At 51.6% G+C, this 11,326-nt stretch overlaps 2 protein-coding genes across 6 annotated transcripts in view; one reads left to right on the top strand and one right to left on the bottom strand.

The window, feature by feature from the left end:
• MUTYH (mutY homolog) overlaps positions 1–5,627 on the top strand; it is an 8,832-nt gene extending 3,205 nt beyond the window's left edge. The window contains exons 2-17 of one of the 5 annotated variants that reach the window (XM_010847835.1): positions 1,208–1,303; positions 1,445–1,571; positions 2,094–2,242; positions 2,332–2,371; positions 2,493–2,566; positions 2,704–2,745; positions 2,828–2,899; positions 2,977–3,090; positions 3,171–3,268; positions 3,350–3,494; positions 3,581–3,644; positions 3,819–4,010; positions 4,115–4,257; positions 4,341–4,493; positions 4,684–4,725; positions 5,436–5,627. In XM_010847835.1, the coding sequence (XP_010846137.1) occupies positions 1,451–1,571; positions 2,094–2,242; positions 2,332–2,371; positions 2,493–2,566; positions 2,704–2,745; positions 2,828–2,899; positions 2,977–3,090; positions 3,171–3,268; positions 3,350–3,494; positions 3,581–3,644; positions 3,819–4,010; positions 4,115–4,257; positions 4,341–4,493; positions 4,684–4,725; positions 5,436–5,567 (1,581 nt within the window). In that variant the 5' untranslated portion in view covers positions 1,208–1,303; positions 1,445–1,450 and the 3' untranslated portion in view covers positions 5,568–5,627. Of the gene's footprint in view, positions 1–1,207; positions 1,304–1,444; positions 1,572–2,093; positions 2,243–2,331; positions 2,567–2,703; positions 2,746–2,827; positions 2,900–2,976; positions 3,091–3,170; positions 3,269–3,349; positions 3,495–3,580; positions 3,645–3,818; positions 4,011–4,114; positions 4,258–4,340; positions 4,494–4,683; positions 4,726–5,435 lie in introns of all 5 variants that reach the window. The other 4 variants (XM_010847833.1, XM_010847832.1, XM_010847831.1 and 1 more) reach the window with 4 other exon arrangements.
• Positions 5,628–6,201: 574 nt separating this feature from the next.
• HPDL (4-hydroxyphenylpyruvate dioxygenase-like) lies at positions 6,202–7,855 on the bottom strand. The gene has a single exon (XM_010847830.1). It carries the CDS (start codon positions 7,608–7,610, stop codon positions 6,438–6,440), a length of 1,173 nt encoding a protein of 390 aa, XP_010846132.1. The 5' UTR covers positions 7,611–7,855; the 3' UTR covers positions 6,202–6,437.
• Between the last annotated feature and the right edge of the window lie 3,471 nt (positions 7,856–11,326).

Below are 11,326 nucleotides of genomic sequence, written 5' to 3'. Positions count from 1 at the left end.
TGGCCACCTGATGCGAAGAGCTGACCCATTGGAAAAGACCCTGATGCTGGGAAAGATTGAGGGCAGGAGGAGAAGGGGACGACAGAGGATGAGATGGTTGGATGGTATCACTGAATCGATGGACGTGGGTTTGGATGGATTCCGGGAGTTGGTGATGGACAGGGAGGCCTGGCACGCTGTGGTTCATGGGGTCGCAAAGATTTGGACACAACAGAGCAACTGAACTGAATGGCTGATTCACGTTGAGGTTTGACAGAGAACAGCAAAATTCTGTAAAGCAATTATCCTACAATTTAAAAAAAAATCAGGTGTGAAGGAAAAAGTTTGAGGAGAGGGTTTGAACCAGAGTTTCAGCAGGGACTGCAGTATAGTCAAGTATAACTCTGCAGGCCGATCTTTGGAGTTTGAATCAAAAAGTTGCTTAATCACAAGCGTCAGCTTCCTCATAACTGAAATGGAGGTAATCCTAGAACATACCTCATGAGATTGTTAAGAGACTAAGTAAGAAAACTGGTAAAGCATTTACGCTGGGTCTGGCATGTATAACACTCACTAACTTAGCTGTTAGATAAAAGGTAAAAGCAGCAGCCAGAACAGTTAGGGAGCAGTGAAGATCAACCAGATGTTTTCTCATTACTAGTGGATAGGCAGCTGCAATTTACTAAATCAGTAGATTAGAAATAAAAATAGCTCATTTCCCCCTCTTCCCAACTTGCCATCTGCTCTCAGGCAAATCTTTTACCCTCTCCGATCCTTAGTTTCTCTGTTTTTTTTCCCTTTGCATTTTATCTTTAAAATCATCATTGAGGTTTCTCCTTTCTATAGGATGAAGGTTTAGACTAGATGATTACTAAAGGCTGTTTCACAGATCGCCAGTCCAGGTTCAATGCATGAGACAGGGTGCTCAGGGCTAGTGTACTGGGATGACCCAGAGGGATGGAATGGGGAGGGAGGTGGGAAGGGGGGTTAGGATGGGGAACACATGTAAACCTATGGCTGATTCATGTCAATGTATGGCAAAAACCACTACAATATTGTAATTAGCCTCCAATTAAAAAAAAAAAAAAGCTGCTTCAGTGTAAATGTGCTACATCTCTAAGGAGATAAACCTCTTATACCTGAGCTCCCAGGGGTACACATATGCTCCTGCACAGGAGGCTTTGGTCCTTGACTCAGCCCAGCTCTGGCCTCTTACTTATGTCTCCAGGTGTATACTAATGCTGGTCCCACTAAGGCCACTTGCAGAAGTTCAGCCCTACTGGTCATATCTCAGTACCACAGCCCCCCAGGAGTAAGTAAGCCCGTGAGTATCCAGGGAGTGCTTGAGAAAAGCTAGACACTTTATATGAATGGTGTGGGGAGGGAGGTAGCTTTACCCTTTACAGGACCCTAAGATTCAGCCTCATGGTGACTGACATACTTTGGCTGGGTCATTCTGTTCTAGCTGATCATGAAGAAGTCACGAGCAGCTGTGGGGAATCGAAGTGGTCGCAGGAAGCAGGCATCCAGCCAGGAGGGAAAGGAGAAATGTGCCTTGGGCAGCAGCCAGGCCAAGCCTTCTGCCCCCAGTGGTAAGGATCTGGGTCCTAATCAGACTCAGGGGCTGGTTTAATTGGCCGTGAAAGGGGGCAAATTCAGGCTGGGAAGAGAGCATGGTATGTATCAAGTCATTAAGGGACTAATTAAGGATCTAATTCTGACTTTGCTCTGTGACTTTGGGATAATTGCTCTGAATAGATGCTTTCTATCAGTGACATGGAGCAGTAGTCTGTGCATTTCCTTCCTCACTTGGCTTTCATGGGATCCAACGAGTTTATTAGCCCGAAAGTGTTCTGTGAATGGGAAGGCCCTCCACAGGTGTATGTTTGGCAGAAACTTGGATTTTCATTATGATCCAGAGACAAAGGAGCCAGGGGTACCTCCCTGGGGAAATAAAGGCTAGAAACTTGACCTAGGCTACAAAACCCTAGAGCCTCCCAGTCTGAGCTCAAGCAAGGGATTGGGGTGGGTGAAGCCTTAAGTGGACAGCCTGAAACCAGGCCTCTGGTGCACAGCCTGTGCAGGGACGATCCCTGAGTTTTCTGAAACCCCAGCAGGGCCGGCCAGGCAGCAGAAGGCATTATTGCAGGCCTCTGTCTCCCCATACCATCTATTCAGAGATGTGGCCGAGGTCACAGCCCTCCAGGAGAGCTTGCTGGATTGGTATGACCGAAAGAAGCGGGACCTACCCTGGAGAAGGCTGGTAGGAGGACAATGGATGTGAGGGGGTGGGTAGGAGGCTGGTGCCCAGCCCCCTCCACACTAACTGCCCATCTGGGATTGCATTGGCAGGTGGAGGGTGAGGTGGACCTAGACAGGCGGGCATACTCTGGTGAGTACATCTCCTTGGAGCAGGGCTGCTTTGCCTAGACGACCTCAGGTTTGGGGTCTAGGAGCTGTGGGCTAAGAGTAGGGCAGCCAGCAGTGTCCTCATGCCAGCTGCTCTTCCCCAGTGTGGGTCGCAGAGGTCATGCTGCAGCAGACCCAGGTTGCCACGGTGATCAACTATTATACCCGATGGATGCAGGTGACTTCTGGGAACAAAGGGAAGGGTCAGTCATGGTCCAGACCCCAGATGACTCCTTGGGGGTAGGGATAAAATAAGGTCTCCTCCACTTCCTTCACCTTTGGCCTCATCTCTTTTTGTCTGCCTTCGGGCTGTAGAAGTGGCCAACGCTGCAGGACCTGGCCAGTGCTTCCCTGGAGGTGAGAACCACCCTAGGGTAGGGGGAATGGGGACTACTGAGGACCGATCCCTGACCCCTCTGACCTCTGACCCCACGCACAGGAAGTTAACGAACTCTGGGCCGGCCTGGGCTATTACTCTCGAGGCCGGTGGCTACAGGAAGGAGCCCGGAAGGTAAGGGGTTGACGAGGGGTCTGGGAGCCCCAGGACCTTGGGTGCCTCATAATCATGAACCTTCCCATTCCAATCAGGTGGTAGAGGAGCTAGGGGGCCACATGCCACGTACAGCAGAGACCCTGCAGCAGTTCCTACCTGGGGTAGGGCGGTACACAGCCGGAGCTATTGCTTCCATAGCCTTTGGCCAGGTGAGCCCACTGCCCACCCCCATATTGTGCATGCCCACCTTACTCCCAGACCAGGCTGACTCTGGACTCCTCTGTGCCAGGCCGCCGGAGTGGTGGATGGGAACGTCATACGGGTGCTGTGCCGTGTCCGAGCCATAGGTGCTGATTCCAGCAGCACTCTTGTCTCCCAGCACCTCTGGTAGGATACTGGGGTAAAGAGGAAGATTGGAAAGGTGTCTCCAAAGGGTCTTTGACTCAGAGCAACGTTCCCTTCTTGTAGGAGCCTAGCCCAGCAGCTGGTGGACCCAGCCCGGCCAGGGGACTTTAACCAAGCAGCCATGGAGTTGGGGGCCATAGTGTGCACCCCGAAGCGCCCACTCTGCAGCCACTGCCCTGTGCAGAACCTGTGCCGGGCACGCCAGAGGGTGAGCCACCCAAGGAAGGGAGGCAGTCAGGGGTCCTAGGGAGTGACCCCTGCCCCATGGCATCCTGCCCTGTCTGTGCCTCTCAGGTGGAGCGGGAGCAGCTTTCAGCCTCACAGAGCCTGCCAGGCAATTGTGACGTGGAGGAGTGTGGTGAGTGGCAGCCCCAGCCCTTCCCTGTGCTGTAGGGGAGCTGCCTGTGGCAGCCTCATTCCCTTTCATCCTACAACCGAGTCAGATTCTACAGAGCTGGGCAAAGACCTGCTCTTTGGGCTTGGTACCCGAGCCCACTTGGCCTGAGTGAGGCTCTTGGATCTCTCTTCCCAGCTCCCAACACTGGACAGTGCCCGCTGTGTGCGCCTCCCACAGAGCCCTGGGACCAGACCCTGGGAGTGACCAACTTTCCCAGAAAGGCCAGCCGCAAGCCCCCCAGGGAGGAGTGCTCTGCCATCTGTGTTCTGGAGCAGCCCAAGGCCCTTGGGGGTGCCCACATTCTGCTGGTGCAGAGGCCCAATTCAGGTACCTGGTCCCTGGCAGTGCAGCGAGGTGGCATGAGCAACAGGGAAGAAATGGAGGCAGCAGCAGCTAAGGCCCCACCCACAGCTGGCTGCCCTCCCTCTCAGGTCTGCTGGCAGGACTGTGGGAGTTCCCGTCAGTGAGTGTGAATGCGGAAGCCTCAGGAGAGCATCAGCGGGCGGCCCTGCTGCAGGAACTGCAGAGTTGGGTGGGGCCCCTCCCGGACACACGCCTTCAGCACCTGGGGCAGGTGAGTGAGGAGAGGAGTGACCAGGAACGATGGCTTCTGTGGCCCCATCTCCGGGTCTGTTTCAGCCTCTTGGCACCCCCTAGGTGGTCCACACCTTCTCTCACATCAAGATGACATACCAAGTATACAGTCTGGCCCTGGAAGAACACACCCCAGTGACCATTGTACCACCCGGCGCTCGCTGGCTGACCCGGGAGGACTTTCACACTGCAGCCGTCTCCACCGCCATGAAAAAGGCACTACCTTTGTTGTCTTCGTTGTGTTTTTTCGTGTTCCCTGCGTGTTCTAAGTAAACCTATTACTATGTAAACAAATGAAAAACATATCTTAAACAAAAGTGCTGGGGCATGAAGTTAAGGGTAGAATACAGAGGTTTGTCTCTTTGCGGGAAAGATGCCAGCCCTGCACTTCCCTCTTCTCGTCTAGGTGTTCCGCATGTATGGGGGCCAACAGCCTGGCACCTGCAAGGTGAGTCTCTTGGCCCTCACCCAGCCATCTCTCCCCAGGGCCAAATCTACAGGTTTTCAGTGAGTTAAGTGATGCATGTTTGGGTGAACAGTCTCCATGACAGAGTTCACTGGGGCGAGAGGAATAGTTCTTGACCTGAAGACCTTACAGGTAGAGAGGGGACAGGAGCAAATGATGAAGACAGTAGTGTCACAGTGTGTGAAATGTACTCAGTTTTGTGGGATATGAAGTGGGGAGCTATCATATCTATCTGGAAGAATCAGGAATGGATGCTTGGAAGAAGCAGCTGGTAATCTAGGTCCTAGAACTAAATTATTTTCTCCAGGTTTGGAAGGAGAATCAGCAGTAAAGATGTTCTTTCCTGGCCCAAGAGTAGTGTGAGCCAAGGTGAAATACCATACAGCCTGTGAGCTGTTGGATTAGTTGGAGTTAGCAGGACTGGCCCAGGCCAGTTAAGGCCGTGAACACTAGGCCCTGAAGGATTTTAGGCGGAGAGAGGAGTCAGATTTGCCTGTTAGGAAGACTACCTCAGGCTGCCTTTTAAAGAATTGATTGATTGAAGAGTTAGATACTGGAAACAGGATGGAAGCTTTACAGTATTAAGGCTAGAATCTGAGCTAGATCAGTGGTACGGGGGGGGGGCGGGGGCGAGGTGGAAGGAGAAGACTCTACTGTCACCTCGGTGTTTCCTTCCTTTGTCTTCTGCACAGGGTTCCAAGAGATCCCAGGTGGCCACCCTGTCCAAACGGAAAAAGCCCAGTCCAGGCCAGCAAGTCCTGGAGAGTTTCTTTTGGCCCCACGTCCCCACTGATGCACCCAGCCTCAACACTGCAGCCCAGTGATGCCTTTGGAATCCTCCACCCCGCTGAGAATCCTGTTTAATAAAATGCTTATTTTTGTAGTCATTCTGGAGGCTTCCCACCCTCTCCTGAGCCCCTTCACTCCTCACCTCTGAGGGACCCAGAAAGTGGTAGAGCTCTGTTTGGTGCTGACTTCTGCTGAGCTCCTAGCCAGCCCTGGGCAGATGGAGGAGGGGGTGTTCTGTCCTGAGTGATCTGTCCTCCTCCAACCCCAGAAAGGGAGAAGGCAGCTGCAGAGAGCCCCTGCCAGTGGCTTACATCCAGCACTCTCCGGCCAGGTCTCTGATTGGAGCTGCGTTATCACCCTAGAGCAGGTGGTTGGGCTTAGCCCTGACTCAGCCCCTCCTTCCTGCAGTGCCTTCTCCCTAGGGAACAGGGAAGTACAGAGGAGAATTTATTTTGCCTTAGACTCCTGTGCTCAGTGACTCTTTGGCAACCCCATGGACTGTAGCCCACCAGGCTCCTCTATCCATGGAATTTTCTAGGCAAAAATGCTGGAATGGGTTGCCATTTAGATCATTTGTTTAGGGATACGTTATATATGGAGTGAAACAATGCAGAAAATCAAATTGGAGGTGTGGTGGAGAGAAATGAGGTCAGAAAGACATAAAGAGGATTCAGAAATACTGGTTATGTTCTATTTCCTAATCATATAATTTTGCTATTCTTTACACTTTGCATATATATTAGATACAGACAATATGAGAAATGTTTCACAGTTAAAAACAAATCCCACCTCTCTGGACCCCTGAGAGAGTTTCAACTTCTGGCAGGTACTGATGAGATGGAAGCCCCTAAAGACAAAAGCTGTTACTCCAGGCCTCCGTGAATGTCCTTCAGTTCCAGCAGGCCCTATGCCGAACTTTCCAATGCTCCGGGACAGCTGGCTGCATCCAGCTTGGGCCCTTTGCAGGCTTCTTGGACCCTGGCAGCTTGCTCCTGCACAGACTGCCACAGGGCCCGAATGTTGCCTTGGCCAAAGCCAGTGGCCCCCTGTCTCTGGATCAGCTCCAGGAAGAAAGTGTCCTCTGCAAACAGGGACTTGGTGAAGACCTGAAGCAGAAACTTGCCTCTGTCACCATCTAGCAATACCCCCTGTCGGGCCAGCAGGTTAGGCTCCTGCCCTGCAGCCAGGATCTGCTCCTCCTTGCCTGGCTGCTGGTAGTAGGCCTTAGGAGGAGTCAGAAGCTGACCCCCAGCCCCTGCCACCCCTTCAGTGGCTTCCTTGATACTGGGTGTGTACAGCCCCACATGCTGCAATCCAGGTCCCCTGTTCCGGGCCAGAAACTGCTCCACCTGGTCCTGTCCGCTGGTGGCCCTTGGCAGGGACTCTGCCAGCACAAGGGTGGGGACAGCGCTGCCGACAGGGCCCTGCAGGGCGGTGAGCCTCAGCCCGCCAAGCCCAGACCCTGCTGCCACCTCCAGCCCCAGCTCTGGATCCTCACCTGGGCTCAGTGGCAGGTGGTGAAAGCCTAGACAGTCGTGGAACCAGTGCAGCAGTTTTGGGGAGCTGCTGGGGTTGCAGGCCAAGGTCAGGTGATCGACGTGGCTGAACCAGCCCGGGCCGGGTGTGGAGGGCACAGGGCTAAAGCCAGGCAGGAAGGGCCCACCGAAACCAGTGCGCTCCAGCAGAGTCAGGCTGAGGTTGCCTGCCGGCGAGCTTACCACGGCATAGGTGGCAGCGCCCTGCTCATCTCGCACGCTGACAGGGGGCACCGGCACGCTGCAGCCCAGCGCTGCCAGCCCCCGGGCGGCAGCGCCCGCGTCGGCCACGTCGAAGCACAGGTTTGTGGCGCTGGGTATCCCATGATGCGGGTCCAGGCCATACAGTGGCTCTCCGGGCCCCGCGCCCTCATTCACCAAAAAGACAGCGTCGCCGCTGCGCAGAGCCAGTTGCCTCCAGCCGTCTGCTTCCCGTACTGCCAAAGGCTGAAAGCCAAAGAGGCGCTGCAGATCCCGGGCGAGGGGTAGCCCCGCCGGCACGTGGAAGGCGATATGACACAGACGGCGGACGGGCGCGGCCATAGCGGTCTGTATGGCGACCCTGGCCTGTCCTTCCCCTGGGGACACTCACTTGTCATTCAGGACTCCGAGACTCTCAGTCTTGTCGTCGGAAGCCGGTGGAGTCCAATTTTGCAGGCAAAACACCTTCCTCGATCTTTTTCTGGCAGAAGCCACAGACGGACCCCCTTGGGGGCTTGCAGTTCCTGCTGCCGAGCTACCACAAACTGGAGCTGCCTGGGGACCACCAAGTCTGAGCTGCGGCTTTTGAGAACCACGTGGAGGCACGGCAGGAAAGGGGCGGGAGAGGGGGCGGAGCCAGTGCCTGCCATTCTCCACCTTCTGCTCAGCCTGTGTCGCAGACGGTACCCCGGGGACACAGGACTGCCCCCCTCCCATGGCCTCTGGCTGGGCCTTACCCTTGAGCACTGACCTTCCCATGGCTTCTGTCTGGGCCACACACCCTTGGGCACTGATTCTCCCCCCAACTCTCGAGATCACAATAGCTGCCTTCACTAGATTCCAGGCATTGGGCTCCCATTCATGCCCAACCTCAGAGCAAAGGGAATCAGCTCTAGTTGGGGGAAAAGCCCGGATTTTCTCCCTATAAGCACGGAATTTTTTAGCAATTTTCCTGCTTTAGCTTAAAATATTTGGAGAATTTTGCTTTTAAGTCCTAATGTTCCTAAAACTTAAAAAAGAAAAAAAAAATGCTTTAAGTTACAGATTTTCACTCTTTCTCCAAAATAGTGTAGAGAAATTTATGTTATAGGAAGATAAACCATTTATATAGCTCCTACATGCATCTATCTTTTGGGAAATCTCTCAGTTGCACCTCTTTATTCAACCCCACTTCTCCCTTAATATGGTTTACCCTCCTTATCCTAAACAAGATTTACAGGGAAAAAAAAAAGCACAAAAAAAAACAGTGGCTCAGGATCTGAAAGGAACAGCTGCATGGGTGTCCTTTCTCACCCTCCTGACTCTATTGAAAGAAAAGTGAAAGTCACTCAGTTGTGTCCAACTCTTTGAGATCCCAGGGAATAGTCCATAGAATTCTCCAGGCCAGAATATTGGAGTGGGTAGCTGTTCCCTTCTCCAGGGGATCTTCCCAACCCAGGGATCGAACCCAGGTCTCCCAAATTGCAGGTGGATTCTTTACTAGCTGAACCACCAGGAAAGCCTTAGGATTGAACAAGCCCTCCCTGCTCTTTGCAGTTTCTTGATTGGGTACTGGGCCAGAGAAGCTTAGTGGGGGCACTTCTGGTCTTGTCATTCAGAACAGTGTGAGATCCCTGGGTTGAGGAAATTAGGAGTCTTTTGGAACTTCACCGGTAGCTCTTGAAGGGATTGGAAGGGCATTCCAAGAAGGGCAAATTGCATAAACAAAAGCTCAGTGAGGAGTGTGAGCCAAGCCCTCAGAGGACCCATGGAGCATAAGGTTGGGGAGACAGTGGGACGGATGCTATGGTCTGAGGCATTGTAAAAGAGATTCCTTTATCAGGTGGCCTGGTGTGACAACTTATTATTGAGTTTCATTGGCAAGAGGAAGAAGGATGGAACGAGAAGACAGGGCTTAGCAAAAGGCCTGGCTGAGTGTTCAGGCCTATAGTCAGTAAGTCAGTACCTGGAAGCTGGTCATTAGTGGTGAAAGGCACTTTGTGCTATTCTGCACACCAGTGATTTTGAGAACATGAGCTTCAGAAGCCATTAAGACCTGGTATTAAAATTCACCTCCAATTCTGACTAGCACCTGTATAACTTTGAGCAAGTTGCTTAACCTCTCTGAGCCTTAGTTTCTTCATCTGTAAAAATAGGAATAATAATATTACCTAGTTCATGGGATTGTTATGATTAAAAGAAATAGTATGTGGTATAGTATATGGATGAAGCACAAGCTGGAATCAAGATTGCTGGGAGAAATATCAATAACCTCAGATATGCAGATGATACCACTCTTATGTCAGAAAGTGAAGAACTAAAGAGCCTCTTGATGAAAGTTAAAGAGAAGAGTTAAAAAGTTTGCTTAAAGCTCAACATTCAGAAAAAAAAGATCATGGCATCCAGTCCCATCACTTCATGGCAAATAGATGGAGAAACAGTGGAAACAGTGGCAGACTTTATTTTTGGGGGCTCCAAAATCACTGCAGATGGTGACTGCAGCCATGAAATTAAAAGACGCTTACTCCTTGGAAAGAAAGTTATGACCAAACTAGACAGCATATTCAAAAGCAGAGACATTACTTTGCCAACAAAGATCCGTCTAGTTCAGGCTATGGTTTTTCCAGTAGTTGTGTATGGATGTGAGAGTTGAACTATAAAGAAAGCTGAGTGCCAAAGAATTGATGCTTTTGAACTTCAGTGTTGAAGACTTTCGAGTCCCTTGGACCACAAGGAGATCCAACCGGTCCATTCTAAAGCAAATCAGTCCTGGGTGTTCATTGGAAGGACTGATGCTGAAGCTGAAACTCCAGTGCTTTGGCCACGTGATGCGAAGAGCTGACTCATTTGAAAAGATCGTGATGCTGGGAAAGATTGAAGGCGAGAGGAGAAGGGGACGACAGAGGATGAGATGGTTGCATGGCATCAGCAACTCAATGGACATGAGTTTGAGTAATCTCTGCGAGTTGGTGATGGACAGGGAAGCCTGGTGTGCTGCAGTTCATGGGGTTGCAAAGAGTTGGACATGACTGAGCAACTGGACTGAACTGAACTGATAGTATATGGCAAGACGCCAATTTTAGCCTGTGAACCTGGGCCCAATTGTGGGGTGAAAGGGCTACTCCTTCCTAGGCCTGAGCACTGGGAAGGCATTGGGAGGGTTCTGGCTTTGGTTGTAGATTCTGAGGGAAGGAACCATGGGAATAGGGTTCTGAGGGTTGGTACCTAAAATGTGATGTTCTGCCCCAGCTCTCATGATTAGGGCCCCAAGGGAGCAGCTTCCAAGTCTTTGGTCCAGGAGAAGGAATTTCCACTGAAAGGCCCCAGTTATGGACAAAGGGAACAGAAACAGGACCCTTGGCCCATCACTTTTGACCTGGGAGAGGGTAGATTTCTGGAGGCTAAGTTAGGGCTGTCTGAAAGAAAAGGGTGACCTCAACTGTGGCACGTTGCCCTGCAAGGGCACTGTGCTTGACTCGGGCCTGGGGCATAGACTGGGGTCTGGAGACCAGCTGGGAGTAGAAAACTAGACTCTAATTCCTGTAGCCCTGCTGGCGTCTGGCCATGCCCAACGTAGGACTCCTGTCCTCCTGGCATCAGGACCCTGCAGAAGTTTCCCAAGATGGGTCCTTGGAGCCTGGCAGGGATTGCACTCCTGCCAGGAGAAATATTAATAACCTCAGACATGCAGATGACACCACCCTTATGGCAGAAAATGAAGAACTAAAGAGCCTCTTGATGAAAGTGAAAGAGGAGAGTGAAAAAGTTGGCTTAAAGCTCAACATTCAGAAAACTAAGATCATGGCATCCAGTCCCATTACTTCATGGCAGATAGATGGGGAAACAGTGGAAACAGTGGCTGACTTTATTTTTCTGGGCTCCAAAATCACTGCAGATGGTGATTGCAGCCATGAAATTAAAAGACGCTTACTCCTTGGAAGGAAAGTTATGACCAAACTAGACAGCATATTAAAAAGCAGAGACATAACTTTGCCAACAAAGGTCCATCTAGTCAAGGCTATGGTTTTTCCAGTGGTCATGTATGGATGTGAGAGTTGGACTGTGAAGAAAGCTGAGTG

This window comes from Bison bison, unplaced genomic scaffold, assembly GCF_000754665.1.
Source record: "Bison bison bison isolate TAMUID 2011002044 unplaced genomic scaffold, Bison_UMD1.0 scf7180017864256, whole genome shotgun sequence".
NCBI classification, from domain to species: Eukaryota; Metazoa; Chordata; class Mammalia; order Artiodactyla; family Bovidae; genus Bison; species Bison bison.
Note: the sequence above shows the minus strand (reverse complement) of the source record. Positions and strands in the feature narration are given on the sequence as shown.

Coding starts and splice junctions, on each gene's coding strand:
- HPDL (XM_010847830.1), bottom strand. CDS start 7,610: ATGGCCGCGCCCGTCCGCCGTCTGTGTCATATCGCCTTCCACGTGCCG.